The sequence below is a fragment of the Chamaea fasciata genome, unplaced genomic scaffold (genome assembly GCF_029207755.1).
Source record: "Chamaea fasciata isolate MVZ Bird 193981 ecotype frontalis unplaced genomic scaffold, bChaFas1.0.hap1 SCAF_4, whole genome shotgun sequence".
Classification (NCBI taxonomy): domain Eukaryota; kingdom Metazoa; phylum Chordata; class Aves; order Passeriformes; family Sylviidae; genus Chamaea; species Chamaea fasciata.
This window is the reverse complement of record NW_027094089.1, coordinates 38,306,056-38,322,842: the sequence shown is the minus strand read 5'-3', so window position 1 is coordinate 38,322,842 and position 16,787 is coordinate 38,306,056. Positions and strand designations below refer to the sequence as shown.

The 16,787-nt window shown below is 39.5% G+C and overlaps 1 protein-coding gene across 3 annotated transcripts in view; it reads right to left on the bottom strand.

The window, feature by feature from the left end:
• Positions 1–11,669: 11,669 nt before the first annotated feature.
• CEMIP2 (cell migration inducing hyaluronidase 2) overlaps positions 11,670–16,787 on the bottom strand; it is a 51,374-nt gene continuing 46,256 nt past the window's right edge. For all 3 annotated transcript variants that reach the window (XM_066181325.1, XM_066181324.1, XM_066181326.1), the window contains 3 exons: positions 15,599–15,747; positions 14,790–14,896; positions 11,670–14,048 (listed from right to left, as the gene is read on the bottom strand). In XM_066181325.1, the coding sequence (XP_066037422.1) occupies positions 13,852–14,048; positions 14,790–14,896; positions 15,599–15,747 (453 nt within the window). In that variant the 3' untranslated portion in view covers positions 11,670–13,851. The remainder of the gene's footprint in view (positions 14,049–14,789; positions 14,897–15,598; positions 15,748–16,787) is intronic.

Sequence of the window (16,787 nt, the reverse complement as noted above, 5' to 3'; positions counted from 1 at the left end):
AGGGGGATGATCTTACATGACTGAACTGCTATTTAGAGTTCATTAATTGTCAGACTGGAGTCCTAACTCATTTCTGTTGCAATGGATGTGCTACAAATTAGTTAAATTCAATTAATTTTTTTTTCAGGTTTGGGGTTTTTTTTTCAGGTTTGTTTTTTTGGTTTTGTTTTTGTTTGTTTGGGGGTTTTTGTGGGGTTTTTTGTTTGTTTTGTTTTTGTTTTTCAAATCAATAAATGACAACATGGCTACATAAAGTCCATCTCACATGAAGAGAAATGTTTGAGCCAGTCATGCCGTAGTTTATCCTCATCACTCTGGTCATCACCATCACTGTTTCATTTCAAGCCAGTACAAACATGCAGTGCATCTCTTTTCTTCCCTCTTCTCACATAATGTTAAATCATTAAAAAAAAATTCTGAAAAAGTTAAACATTTAACCTTACTTTCCATGCTACCCATTTTATGCAAGCCTGGGGGTGACAAGTAAAAGGCAGTGTGGCAGTCTTTTTGTATTTTATAAGACAAAACAAATGAATAGTAAGTGGCAGCTACATTGTAAATGTCAGTGTAGAAAGGCATGACTGTTTTCTTAGAGACCTGCACTACCTACAGGCTCACAAGAAGACACCAGAGAGAGGCTTTAAAACATGATGGGAATGGCATCATTTAGAATCACAAATGGAGGTAAGTATATATTTTTAAATTGCTTGGTTTGGCTGTGCAGGGCAGAATGACACAGAGGTTATTTCTGTGGGGCAGTGGGGGACAAATGGAGTCACACAGTAAAACCCATCAATCTTCTGAAAGCAACAAGGCAGGTAACCTGTCAGATGAAAAGTGCAAGTGAAAAACACAGGCATTGTTCTCACATTGTCACTGAGGATACAGTTAGTTTCAGTTGTCATGTTTACCCCCAAATCAAACACATAAAAAATTTCAGACAAATTGTACTACTGCAATTCTTCCTGTGGGTGGAATAGGAATAATAATTAGATAGAGGTCACTGTCATTTGATTTTTACTTTTTTCTTTTGAAGAAAAAAATTTGTCTGATTAGAAGGATCCTGCTGACAGCTCTTTGTTAAGGCAACCTGTCAACAAGGTGGTGGGCAAATATGCCATAAACTTTTGTCTAAAAACTGTTGTATTTGTCAAGTGCATTGCATATCCATGGGGCCAGAAAAAATTCTCAGGAGATATGACTGCAGCAGGGCAGGACTCTACCACACAGCCCCCCTTCTGTATTACCTGTTCCCAGTACTGGCATTAGACACCTGTAAACCACAAAGAGCCTCCCAAGGTCTCCTAAGGTCTCTCCCACCCTTACCAAGGTCTTTTTTTTTGTACAAGTCCTGTATAATGGATCACAACCAGCACCAACACGACAACCATATGGAGTGGATCACGTGCCACAGAAAATAATGGGTGTCCAACACCACAGCACCCTGCAGAACCTAGGATTAAAACCTGATGTCTGAAACACAAGGTGCTCATATTTCTGATTTGCAAAAATATCATGTTTAATCCAGAGAGGAAGGGAAGGAAGAGAGTCATTCTTAAAAAACAAGTTGTTTTTCCTCAGACATATGCTACCATAAAAACCAAATGGAGATATCTTGAATAAGATTTCCTATCTGGAGAGCTCAAAGCAACTCTGCCAAGTAATGCATGATTTGTGATAAATGCAAATATCACTTTTGGATAAAACAGCATTAAATAAAACGTAAGATTTGGACAGAAGCGACTCAATGCAGAAAAAATAAAGGATGGATTTACTAGCCTGTATGAGTTTCTTTATGTTATCCTGACCTAATTTTTTCATGCAAATATACAATCCTGAAAGATTTGACTGACTTATCTCTTAGGGAATATTATCAGCTACCTAAACTGCCTTGTATGAAAGATCTCTATTGCTACCCTTTTATTGGCACTTTCTCTGCAGCACCTGAATGAATAGGATCAGTCAAAGTGCAACTGACAGCACCACCTTTGCTTCCTATTCACATAGGAGCTGCTCAGCTCACAGTGCTTGACAGAGCAGGGGCAGCCTGGCAGCTGGAGATGCTGGAGATGCTGGAGGTGCAGTGGCCAGTGACCTTGGGCTACAGCAGGAGCAAACTGATGGCTTTGGTGGTTTTGCCCTTTGTGTTCATATCCTCTGATAGAGTAGCTTTTGTAAATTCTTTGTTAAAATGCTTACATTGTACTGTTAAAATGCCTACTCAGTACATCGTTGTACTGGGGGAAACTATGGTACCCTAGAAGAAAAATGTCCAAGCCTTTACTTAGCGAATTTTTCCCTACAGAAGAGTGAGGTTATTATTTTATTTTAAAATACATTAAGTCAATAAGCAGTTTTTCTCACTTGCTTCCCGTCTTTTAGCTATGATTAAGAGGCAGTGATTAAACTGGTATATAAGAATAAGTAAATCCTATGTGTCTAGGCCAGTGGTCTAAGGACTGAAGAAAAACAGATTATTATTTTTCAATTTTCACATGATTCAATCAATGGCTTGAATTCTAAGTATGGTCATAGTGCCCTCTGCTGAAATAAAAATCCCTGCAAGAAAAAATTAACAATGTTAAAAAGCACAAGCAGGCATAAGAATAACATAATTCTTATTCAAATATGGATGATAAAAATAGTTTTGAAAAGCTATTTGGGATCCTAGGCTTTCCCTTCACAGGAATGTTGCTGGGAAACCTTTTCTTTCCAACTTTGTTGCTCTGTTATGAAAACTGCAGTATAACCCACAACAAAACCTCAGGGACCTTTCCAGCCTGGCCATTCACGAGGCTCTGACAGTCACACTCCCACCAACAGGGACTGTCACTGCTGGGACCCTTCGTGGTGGCCACTCCAGTGACCTGATGGGCCCCCACCTCACTCCTACACATTCTCATGGAATGAGCCCAGGTTTCCTGGTGGTTTCTTGAGCCTTTTTTCTTAATGGTTGAGGGAAAAAAATGATGGCTAAGACTAGGAGACAGAAAAATATCAAACAGATGTTTAAACTCTGTAACAGGCAAGGAAAAAAGGACTAAGATGCCCCTCTTGATATGGTGTGCTGGGCAATGCATGGTGCCTGACTCCCTGCCACAGTTTTAAAGAAGATATGTAGGCAATGGGTTAAGAACAAACAACTCCACAGGCTCAGCAACAAGCATGTTTGGAGCAGGCTGCTGTTGCAATTATTACCTGGCATCAAATATTCCGATGCAGCTGCTGTCCTCTATCTTCATTTGTACCTTGCAATCTGCTACTGAAAGGCAGAAGCTATCTTTATTGCCATGCATATCTGCTCTTCAGAGCCCACACACTAACATTTGGTGAAATCATAGCTTTAAAAGAAAAAAAAAACCAACAAAAAACCCAAGACGAGAAAAACAGTCTCCTACCTCCCAACCAAGTTCAATTTCTCCTTTCTCCAGCACATGTTTTGTTGCCATGTTTTATACAAGAGGCTTCTGAGGGTTTTGTTGTGCTTTTTAATTACAATGTAAAACGGCATGAGAGCTATTACAGAGCTATCTGAGAACATCTCTGCTGGTTGATTGAACCATGATTCTCAGTCATGCTGATAGTCAGCCTCATATTTTACTCAAAAAGCCTGCTCTCAGGTTTGTGTTTGAAGATGGACACATGTTGGAGATTTTCTGTCAGTAACATCTGCACTTTAATGCTCAGGTTGGAGTGGGAGCTAAGAAGCAACAAAAATCTCTTCTTCAAAAACTTGTATTGTCTCTTTTAATTCTTCCTTCATTTCTCTAGTGCTCCCATCCAAGATACTCTTTAATCTGCTCTCATGGCAATGCACGCTTTATGTTTCTTATTTTGGTGCTCAAATGATAGCTCCAGCTAAGTTCACTTGAAGGTTATTCTAATTCTCTCCATCAAGATTTCAATTTAGAGGCTTACATTGAACCATAAATTAAAGTGACCTTTTTTTTTACTACAGCAAATTGATCTTAACTAGTTAATGTGGTGGCAAGACTTTCTTTGTTGTTTTGCTTGCCAGGAAGATCTCTTGAAATTGCAGTATCTGCTGGACAGGTGCCAAGTGGTAAAGCAACCCACAGTCCCTGCCATTTGGCACTGCCTCTTCTGGCTTCAAGCACGCTGCAGCTGCCAATACCCCAGCAAGGGACCCCTCACCATTACAGTCTGTAGCTGAGACACACCAAAAACACCTTTTGCAAACAATCACAAGCCTCCAGTGTCTGAGATACCATTCACTATCTAACACTCCTGAAAGGCTCAAGAAAAGTTGTGTTTCAAAGAAGCCTCACTCCAAGATGTTTCACTCCAGAAATACTTGGCTACAGATTCTTTTGAATTGAATTACTGAGTCGCTCAGCCATATCCTCCAGCCAGGCAGGTGTGACACCTCTACTTCTCTTCTGTGAGTTTGTCTATGGTTTCTCTGAACATGAGACCACAGTGCATGAAGGGTAATTCTCTGTATCTGATGGCAGTGCTTGTAAAGTCAATAGGAGTCAATATTTTAGTTTTACAGATCATAGCACTTCTTGCTTCACAAGCTTTACCTTGCTGGAGGCACAAAAAAGTAAATTCGACTGGTCAAAGTGGTTCATAACTTGATGCCAATCTTTTCTTGAAAAACTTCCTTCAGAAGAAAACTTTCCTTTTTCTGGTAATATTCCTGGGAAAAATACTTTGGTGGCAAATGCATTCATCTGCCCCCATTTGCTTTTCCATACCTGTTACCTTTTGATCTAAATATCTGTTAGGATGAGAGCATACATTACTCTGTCAGAATCAGATGTGATAACTGTGTTGAAAGCTGGAGCATTTGCTTCTCTGTAGTTCTGCCATGAATTATGCATGACAGAGGAAGGAAATCAGTAGCCACTGTACTTGTTTTGCCTGCTCTGATACTGTCTTGCTCTGTGTCACACTCTGTTCCCTGGCCCCTTTTACGGAAGAGTTGTTTCCTGCACAGGAACCTATTTCTGTTTGAGACATGCTTTGTCTGAAAAAGAAAAATCATTACAACATTTACTGACACTTCTTTCCTAAACTAATTCTCTTCCATGATGTATCGACTCTCTTTCTCTATCCTGTGATCCCCCCACTGTCTGGGATAGTTTCTACACACCCAGTAAAAGAAGCTTTGGGGATGAGCTTTGGTGACTTTGCTGGAAATGAAAATATTTCTGTATACAGTTACTGCACTGGATTTTAAAACCAGACCTGAAGATCTGGTTTTTATATGGAAAGTGGATTTTTATATGGATTTCATATTCTTGGTATCAGCGTAATTGTCTTCCTAACTTCCAAAAAGTTATATACAATTGTATTCCTGTAACTTACCTGTCACATGAAAAATAAGCCATACTACAGCAAATGTATCAATGCCAAGGAAGGGCAGAGAAATCTGTGAAAAGTCAGTGGAAATACACACACACAAACCCACACACACCTTGCTACCCACTGTTACATGGAGAAAGGTGGGGTTTGTTTCCTTTTTTTCCCCAAAATCTCACCCATGGGTCCTCTGGATGCAGTTGGGTTCCTTAATTGTTTATGAAGAAGGCTCATAGGTCCAATATAAGAACTTGGTAATGGACTACAAAACGGAAAGAAAAATTAAACACTCACTTTAGGTACAAATGGCAAAATTACTTCTGCAACAACTATGAACAAAACCCCATGCTTGCATTCAAACACTTGTTCCTATGGCCTTAACCTCACATAGCTTGTTCACAAGTTAAGCATTTGTTGAATGACAGCTTAAAATAATTACAGTGATGGTCAGGGTAATTACTGTCTTTAGAGATAAAGGATTTGCCTGTACCTATATTGTTGCATCTCTGCCTAGTGAGACACTTCATCTCACTTTGTACTTTGATTTTGCAGGTATATTCTAGCAAATGACATGTCTCTACAGCTTCATTACTTTTGCATAACATTTCTGAGAATTCTTTTTGTTTACAGTCAAGATACAGAGTGTTTGAGTCTTTTAAACCCACGGAGCAGAATTTGGTTAACTGTAGATGTAGGTTCACATATTGGTTACAGTGTATGTACAGTCACCTGTGAGAGAGAAAAAGGGATTTTTATTTAAATTTACCATACACTGCACTCCTAACAGAACATTTGCTTCCCTGTTAAGCTCTGTATTGAGACTTTGTGCTCTGGGGTGATCCAACTGTGACCTTCCTTAATAACTTCAGTTCTAGGCAATTTGTTATATCATTTACTCTTTCACAGATCAGACTTTCACAGGCAAACAGGGGAAATGTTTCCGCACAAAAATGTATTTGTAATTTTTAGGATCTTCTTTGGAAAATAGAGTAATAGAGTTGTTTACGCACGTATTAAAGACACATAAATCTATTTTTCACATAAATCTAGAAATTATAATTAACTTGTTTTCTACTTGTATAATCAATAACTGTTAAACATATGTGTATTAGTGTGAACTTTATTTGTTAGCTTCATTTTGGAAACTGAGCTTGTATGCCACGAGTAAGTGTAATGTTATTTGTGTAGGACTGCCCAGGGTGGGAGCATGTGAGGGGTAAGGAGTGCACAGTGACTGAAGTGTGAAAGTAAGGAAGCTGAAAAATAAGAAAAAAAAAACCAACCAATTATCCCTACTAATAAGGGATATCAGCATTTTTAAGCCTCATGTTGGCACTCAAATTCCATAACCTGCACCGCAAAGTGTTCAATCTGGCTCATTCAGTGTGATGCCTATGGAAGAATTCAAACCCACCCTGACTGACAGATTACAAAGGGCCTGTTTGATGCACAGAAAGCAACACAGTTGTGTACTGTGTTGAGTGGAAATCAACATTTTTACACAAGTTCTGTCCTATTAATTCCTTCAGTTTGATGCTTAGAGGTTGTGGAGTCTCCTTAATTTGAGATTCTAGAACTGTGTGGATACAGTGCCATGTGCCCCAGAACAACCTGCCTTGAGCAGAGAGGTTGGACCACATAAGCTGCTGTAGTCCCTTCCAAGGGACAGATTCTGTGATTCTGTGACACAGGCAGTGTCCCCACACCTGATGCCTATTCACCAAAGATATGCATCTCTTTGATTTTGAATATGTTGCTACAATGTGAATGACAAGGAGCAGAAAATTTTAATAAATAAGTATATTTTGAGTGATGACTCTCTTAAGAGAGTCATGAATGAGTGCATTAGGTTGCTCAAGGAATCACTGGCAAAGGTACTGGTAAAGCAGGTTTAACATAGAAGTGAAAGCATAAAAAAGTTTGTTGGCAAACTATGATTTACTGGATAGTTAGAGCACACACAAAAATCAGACTAAAATCAGAATCAATCAGTCTAAAAATAAAATTGATTTAAAATTATATACATAGAAAATAGGGATGGGAAAAGGGTAAGGATGGGAAAGGGTAAGGATTTAAAGAAATAAGGGAAATAATTCTCCTTTTGAATCACGAGGTTTAGAGTGGATGCCCTTGCCAAACTGGGCCTTGGACTTGACCAAAGGTTTAGGCCTAAAGGGTTTAACATCACTTAAATCTAACAGCACTCAACAGCACTCAATCAATAGCCTGACTTAAACAATTTAACAGAAGATTCTATAGAATTTACTGCAAGCACAACAGCAACTCACTTATAGGTCTAACTTAAAGATCTGAAGTACCTAAGTATGTAGGAGAGCAACATTCACAGCACAGTTGCTGTAATGCTATAGCATATTTGCACTTGTACGCACACAGAGCCAGAGGAGTATGTACAAGGTATATAACTGTGAAAAACCGTCCCCACAATCAGTGAAGTACTCACATGGGATGCCTTTGTGCCTTCTCAGTAGGTGAAGGGTTGAGCCTTGAGGATGGGGTCAGCATTTACTGCGATCCCTAAGTATTCTTCACTGGCTCCGAGTGGTGCCCACTCCGAGGGAGATTTCTGGCCACACCCCACAGTGGTCCAGGGGAGTTCAAAGGTTCTCTCACTTGGCATCACTGTTTTCAGGGGTGCAAGCGAATTGTCTTTAGCCACAGTAATTTCCCACATCAAGGCCAAGGCCTAATGAGCATGCCTGAAGTCAGTGTAGCTCGAGGAGGCAGCAGGAGAGATGCGCCACCACAAAGAGTCCAATTGCATGCTGAAACTCAAAAAGGGTGGAGAAACAGGGGAGGTCCAACTCACTCTCTAAGAAACCTTGAAAATAGATTTAATGGAAAAAAAGGATTGACAGTTACTCAGATAAATCTGCAGATGGCAAAATGTTGGAAATATCAGAAATGGAAAATTCTGTGGGAATAAGATACTTAACAGAGCGTAAACTTTACCCTCTGCTCACCAGTAGGGGCTAAAGCTAGCTCAGTTATTAGGAGGCTTTGGAGGGAATTAAACCAAGGATGAGATAAAGATCTCAGAAGAGGCCCTTTCCCCAGGATCTTTGTCCCAGCCATTTATTCTTCCAAATTCCAGGGAGGAAAGAGAGAGAACAAGGAAGGGCGAGGCATTATATAGCCCCCTGGTCAGGGAAAAGATAGTTGGACCATAGCCAATGGGGGCAGAGAAGGAAGGAAGGGCCACTCTATGTGGTAAGGAAACTCCAGGGGGTCAGAAGGGAGAAACCATTCCCCTAGAGAATTACAATAACAGAGCAGCATCCCAGCCCTTAAGGACTAAGAGGAAAGTGGTGAGGGTCCCTACAAAGCAAAAAGAGAAAGTGTGAACAGCTAATAGAGAACAGAGACTGCACACAATTTTTTCTTATAACTTCATTTTCTTCCATGTTCAGTTATTAAAGCCTGACAGTGAGTTCATACTGCATGTTTGTCTGCTGGCTAGCAGAATTAACCCAGTGGCAATTGTGCATGCTGCTGTGATTCACGACATTATAGATACAAATATCTTCTAACATTTTGTATTTCACTGTAGTGAAGGACAGAAAAACCTGATAACAGAAGAATGCTAAAAAGAAGAATGTAACCAAAACATATTACATATGGAAATTTTTATTACACTATTAAAAACAATTAAAAAGCAGAAATGTGCAATATATACTAGTGAATGATGCCCATCATAGAAATAATTTTTCGGAAGTAGAAATGAGACCATAGATAACTATACTGTTGTTTGCTGTTACTAAGAACATATACCAGTCATTTGCACCAGAGCTGAATGAAAACTATTAGATCATGGTTCACACCCTACAGATGGAATAAACCATCTTCTGCTCATGAACTTCACAGATATTAAAAACATGATATCATCTGAGATCCATCCCCCAAAGCTACCAATTACACAAAACACACCCTGAACTGACTTTAGGGTATCTACTGAAAATGTCACTGGAAATGCTGCGTGGAAAGAGACAGTTGTGTTTCCAGCTGCTCATAGCAGTTCTAGCAATGAACTTTTCTACTTAGAATAATTGTCACACCAAAATAATCCTGAAATACCACTTAGTTTTTATTTTCCATTTAGAATAAACTATAAATAAAGTCAGGTCTTTGTATGTTCTATGAACAATTCCTCAAAAAATATTATAAATTAGAATATTCACCTGTCAACCTATTCAACTTGGAAAAAGATGAAACAAAGAATTCATTCTCCAAGCAAGGTAGTTAAATTTGCTTTGTACCTAAATTCATAGAATGGCTTGGGTTGGAAGGGGGACCTAATAATTGTCCAGTTCCAACCGCCCTGCCATGGGCAGGGACACCTCCCTCTAGACCAGGTTGCTCACAGCCCCGTCCAGCCTGGCCTTGAACACTGCCAGGGATGAGGCATCATCCAGAGCAACTTGGCAACCTGTTCCAGTGCCTCACCATCTTCACAGTGAAGAATTTCTTTCTAGTATCTGACCTAAAGCCACACTCTTTCAGTTTGAAGCTATTCCCCCATCACCACATGCCCTTATAAAAAGTCCCCCTGCAGCAATCCTGTACCTTCAGGTACTGGGAGGTAATGGTAGTCTCTTCTCTGTTTAAAATTGTTCCTATTATATCCAAAAACTACTTTCCACCCCCTCCCCTGCCCCCCTCCCCCCAAGAATTTCATCATGGAAAAAAAATAGAAGGGGAATCCTATGACTTGCCAGTCCCACCACTCCCAGTCACTCAAGTCAGTGGCCAGAAAAAGCATTTTTTTTATTTAACAAGTTTCAATTGGTAGTATAAATTTAATCCACAAAATTGCAGTAGTCCCCAGCTATATAATTAAAAAGCTCGTAAATTTTCTTAAGCCAGAGGTGGCCTTATGTACTTCAATACTGATTATTATTTTAGAATTTTAACTAGCCCAAGACACAGGGCAAAGAGAAGGCATTCGGAAAGAAAAATAAGTTTGTGAACTCTAGGAAGGGTCAAAACCTTCCCATAAGTGCTAGAACAAGTATGACCAGAAGACAAAGGAAGATAATGACTGGGTAAAGTTCACATTTTGAAGTAGAAAGGTTACTGCTTTTCACAGACATTCTGGCACCCTAAACAAATACAACCATGACAAACGCTAAGACCTTCACTGACCAGTCCAGCTACGCATCCAGATAGCATCAAACCCAGCTGAGCTTTTCAGTCAGAGCTGGATGACTATCCTTAGATCTACATCCTTCCTATATAAGGTGAAAAAGAGTTGAGGGGAAGCAGAGGAAATTATGGAACTTGCCCTGAACAGGAAACTCATGGCCTAGGTCAGAAGTTATCTGGGGCCTCAGTTGTCACTGCTGTCCCAGAACACAGAAAATTAAGTCTTTTGTCTCATGTCCTTGCCATCATCTTGGCTCTTTGGGGATGGGTCTCTCATCCCTCACATACTGGATTTGCAGTGGTGCCTTTGACCAGAGAGAGGGCCTTATTGCTAGTACACTTTTACTGCTACTGGCTCCAAGGAATTTGTTTCTTGGGTTCTTTCCAATTTCTTTACTGCACAACAACATAATTTGAGCAAGGAATGGAAAACAATCTATTTGTATACAAAGCTAAGCATGAAGAAGCAATTACAATGCCTTTTGGAAGGGGTTTGGGGACTCACTGAGTTTCAGACACAAGAAGTGTCTGGCTCAGCCCTTGCAGACTGTGGCAGCTGGTGCCCTTGAAGAGAGAGGCTTAGGTACACCAGTGGCTTTAACTGCCCACAACTACACCATCACCTGGCTGGCAATCACCACTGGAGAGGGCTCACTTTTTTTTTTTGGGACACTTGCTCTCCCAAAGCAGGGTCAGTTAAAGCTGCTCCTCCATTGAAAAACACTCCACAGGTGCTCTAGCAATCAATTCCAGTGCTCGACCACCTACTCAATAAAACCTTTTCTTCTCTTTTTGTGGAATTGCCTGTATTTCAATGTGCCCACAGCCCTTTTTCCCCTGCCACTGGGCACCGCTGAGAACGGCTGGCTTCACGTTCTTCACTCCCCCACTAGGTAGTTAAAGACATGGACAGGATGCCCCCGAGTCAGCAACAATGCTGCTCCTTGCTCCCATGAGCTGACATGACTGTAGATTCAGCAGCTCGGACAGGCTTTGAGATATCTGGCTTTCAAGACAGGCCCATAACTTCAATCACCATCAGTGTCTCCTTTCCAGTGTTCCTACCTTGTCTCTGAATGAAGAGCAGGATATACTCCACAAACTTCACAAGTAAACTGGTGTTGAAATAGGATAGTTTGTATTATTCACATGGCACACATTATAAAATTACTTGATATAGGAACAGAAGACACCCAAAATTTTATTGCCTTGTCAGATGTAAAAATTTATTTATGCTAATTATCAAGTATTTAAATTTACACAAAAGACAAACAGGTCTTTAACTTCAGGTCCAATTGTTCATCAGTAAGCCCTACATCAGACTACCCTTGACACTTCCAAAGACATTTTTTACAAGACGCTTAGAACAGCACAATATCATAAATAATGGCCAACTTCACAAGCTTGAGGGTCACTACCTCATCACTATTTCTCTGCTGAGCATAACCCACAGAATAGAGGAAGCCTTAATGCCATTTTAATCCCCAAACACTATCACTACTGCACTCAGAGCATTCAAATCACACTGCCCTACATTAATAACACCAAATATTACAGTTAGCCTTAAAGTTTTATCACAGCTTCCACTAACAAAATTACCTTTTGTTTAAACATTACAAGAGAACTGTGCATCAGAACAACTGCAAAATACACAATCATCCATTTGGCTTGGTTTCACAATAAAAATAATATCGGTCATCTATTTGTTAACTGCAACTCTTGTGTCATACTGCTTACCCCCTCCCTCCTCACTTAGGAAACTACAGTAGACCAGGCAGTTTAATTGTAGCACTGAGGTAGCATATTTTAATTAAACAAAGTAACCCATTTGATACTGTGCCTCCTCTCCTTTAAAGCACAAAAAAAAATCCCCACAATTTTTCAATATCTTTGGAGAAGACAGGCATATAGCTAATTTCCAACAGCCACTCTATTTTGAATCCAAAGCACAAAGCATCTCTGAATGGTAGATACATTATACCAGCTTGAATGAATGAGAACATATACAAGAAGGAAATATGTCAGTTTTATTAGAAGTAGGTTTACATTTTAGCCTTATGGCACCTTTTATTCCCTATTATGAAATGCATTTTACAGTCCTTGAAATCTAATTTCAAAGACGTGGATCTTGAAGAAGGGCAGCTGTGCACTACTCTAAATGATTTTCACACTATTGGCAGAACCAAATAATTGCAACAAAACCAGATGAAATCAACAGACCTAATATAAAGTCAATAGGAATTAGCAACATGAGTATACTAAAAGAATCAAAGTTAAGGCAGAAGGTAAGACTTAATGAACTGAGAGCACTTTCCATTCACTTAGAAGTTAAAGCTGAGATTAGCCTTAAAAATAATTAAAGAAAAACCAACACCAAAACCAAACAAAAACAACAAACCAAAACCAACCAAACAACAAAACAAACCCCCAAAACAACAACAAACCAAAAAAACCCCAACAAAACAAAAAAACCTACCACTGCAAGTGTGGAAGCCTAATTTCCAAACAAACTGAGAATAACAGTATCTCAGCTTTGCCCTTCTGGCTAAAAGCTTTAAGAGAATAAGCTGAAGTCAAGCTGTACTTAAGATGCAGTCTTTACTTCTAGACTGTTTATTAAAGTAACTCCTACAGACACACCTGTGTATTTAGAGGGAATAATAAACAGTGATCCTAAAGAACAAGAGTAATTTCCTGCTCTGCATGCCATGCTTGTACAAATAGCCTTGTAAAACTCTGCTGGACAGCACACAATCCTCACCCAGCCCCACGCTGGATCTTTGAATTCCTCCCTCCATCTTTCACACAGGAAAGCAATTTTTACTGCAGTTGAAATCCCTTGAAGTCAGCTGTATGCATGGAGGAAACCGGGTTTTAACATATTGGAAAGCAGACTCAGAACGTAACTGAGCTGACTGATAAATAAATTCCCAAGGAAACACGTAAACAGCTGAGGGAAAAATGCTTAAGTTATAATGACCAATTCAAGCTGTTTATGAAGACATTGATGTTGAACTTTCAAGTAACCCAAAATGCACTCCGACACCTGTTACTAGAAAAACTTAAGGCTTTTATGAATACCCTCTTACATACAAAAGGAGTACTAAACAGAAGGAACTTGTTTACAGTAAATACAAACGTCTGAAAAATCTCTGAAACCTGTTTATACAAATACTAATATATTTTTTAATATTTTGTACAACTAGAAGGTGCACAGATTGGCATTCAAGCAGTCAATGCTGGCGAACATCTCTCAGACAATAACATGATTTACTGGGATAACAATATAGTTTAAAATGCCATAAATTAAAAAATAAGTTAGTTCACATTATTTTTCCCCAGATTTTATGTACATCTTAGACTTTAATGAGATTGTGCAGCCTTCTTCAGAAGCTCGAGGTCTTTCCGACGGCTTTTAGTTGCTCTGGCACAGCCATACTCTTCCAGCTGCAGAGGGATATACTTCTCTATCTGAATGAGCCCATGCCTAGCATGACTGGTAAACAGCTTGATCCAGGATGGCTTAATGTTTCCTCTGAAGCCCAGAAAGGCCAAGCTTCCTGTGACAGAAGAAGCTCAGTATTACCAAACCAGTCAAGCTCACTGCAGCACAATACATGACTGGTTAGGTAGGAAAAGGCATGCTCCCCAAAAATTCCTTCCCCCATATTATTCAGGACATTAATCCGCTCTTAGCTTTATATGCACCTCACAAGGAAATAATGATTTGCAACTTCCTTTCTCAATACTTAGTATTAAATACCCTGAAATCTTAACTTGAAAACATAGCTAATTGGACAGTTATAAAACCTGCCTTCCCGACCACAACTTGTGCCATCCCTCTGAACAGACGAGAGTTACCCCATGTAGCCCCTCATCATCCCTCAAAACACCAATAGCTTCTCATTTCTAGCTTCAAGTTACTTAAGAACAGGAAATACTAGGCAGGCACAGGAGATTGCTTAAAGGTAGATTTGCTGGGTGAGGCACAAAATACAGGCTTTACGAAAAAAGCCTGGAACTCTTTTTGTGTGATCCACAGGCACAAAGAACAGCTAGTTACTTTTCTTTTTGCAACAAGCTTCACACAATGGGACAAAGGGGTTTTCTGCCCCATCTGCTGAAGAGCTGCCCACCTTCCCTCTCAACAAGAGCTGACACACAGCAGCCACAGCAGTGCAAACTGGCAACCACCCTCCACCAGCTGCATCCTTCTCACACACCCCATGAGAAACCCACCATGCCAACATAAACACAAAGACCAAGGTGGTGTCAAAGAAATGTGCAACATTTCCACCAACCGTTGCTTTGAAGATAAGGTGGTTTCGCTGTCCCCAGGGACATTAAGGCTTCAGCTAAATTATTAGGAATTGCTACATCACCTCTTGTGCTCAGCAGAACAATAGACCTGCAACAGGAACAGCACAGACACAGCAGCTGTTATAAACACATTTTTTAAATATTCTGCTACACGCCTTTAGAGCTAGGTCCCCTCAGAGTCCAATTCCTTATGAGTACCTCTGATATGGAAATAGTCAACCCTTTCTGAAAGCAGTACTTAGAATTTCTTGGTTTTAAACTGATTTTAACTTCAAAATCATTGTACAGTGTTATTTAAACACAGTTTAGTATTTTGCATCAAAAAAATCAAGTTTAGATATTGGTCCAAAATTAGAAAAGTAAAATGCTGATTATTTTCTGACACTAACTCTTTATCTTTACTTAGTGATAAAGAATTTTCTCCCTATAGGGAGAGAACAGTACGATACCTTTCACATAGTCCTTGCCACTGTCCTTATTAAACAAAAAGTTATTCTTGTTTTAAGCAAAGCAGTGTTATTACATGATGTTGAGTTAAAGAAAATTATTTTTGAGGAAAAAAGCAACACCAGAAAAATTTTCAGTGTTCAAAATCTGCTTAGTTTTCTTAAATAAGGCTACACGGTCCAATAAATGGCTCCTATGTTTCTCCTTTTGCCTGAACTTAGACACATTTTGTTCACTTTCAGTGCTCTTCTATCATTATCTATTCATCACTATTTAAAACCTTGTCAGAGAGCAGAGCTACAGCTTGCAGGACATACTGGAAATTAGTGGTCATTGCACATACCTTTGTGGAATTCCAGATTTTAAATAACCATGTACATGCCTAATGTCTACTCCAGAAAATAATTTGTTTCCCAACACAGTGCCAGTGCAGGCATCTACTACAACAGTAAGTATCCCATTATCCTTGAAGGAAAACATGGCATCATTGACCTGAATGGGAAGAAAAAGAAAAAGAAAAGGAAGTTAAGATGAATCAAACAGCAATTCTACTGCACTCAGTGTTAACCCATTTTACTCTAGTTTAGACACAGTAATTTCCTTACAAATACGTGCTTCTCCCTAGCATCTCTTCAGTTTTCCCTTTGAAAGGACACTGCTTAATGGGACTTCTGAAACTACACGGGAGTCTTAAGTCTGTAGCTTCTATAGGAATATTGCACATTCCGGGTGACTTACTACCTGCCTCAGTCATTGCTCCTGCTTTGGGAAGCTAAAATTCCAATAATGAACCCCCTGGACATCTTGACAGTAATATAGTTAATTGAGCCCTGCAGCAGGCTAGTTCCAGCCCAGTTTTTTTCCTACTGAGTGCTCTTACTGTTCTGGATATGGGACACACATTCCTGGAGAAGTTTGCAGCTGCAAAGGTTAAGCTGCTTTTGTGCCATTTGTCCACCTGGATAACTGAAGGTTCAGCCAGGCCAACAATGACACTGCGGAATGTAAGGCATGTGCAGACTAAGCTCTGTGGTGGGAGAGTGTCTGCATCTTACTTCAGCATCTGACTGGAAAAGTCAAACTAAACCGTTTCTTATACAGTATCACATTACTGGGCTTATATGGGCCACATCAGAACAAAACCAGAAATCTATTGATGCTTTAGCAGTTGCCATTTAGAGGACTTTAGCAAAGCTTAATGGCTTGTGTGACCCATCCTACTAACTTATTAATCTGCTTGCACAAGGACAATTTTGACAAAACGGATTTAACTAAAAAATTGTTAGGTTATGTGTTCTTTTTATTTCCAAAACCAGCCATAAATGTATACCCATGCTGACTTAAACATAAAGCTGAACATTTTAAACTTTAAAGGGAACATTTTTCTCTTCAGCAGCTAGGATTCAAATATAAAATGGAGCTTTGAAGCCTCACTTTCTGATGTTTAAACATAAGCTTTACGACTTTTTTTTAAAATAACGAACCAATCTTTTCATTCAAGTGAAGAAAACTGAGGTCTGCATTATATAGAG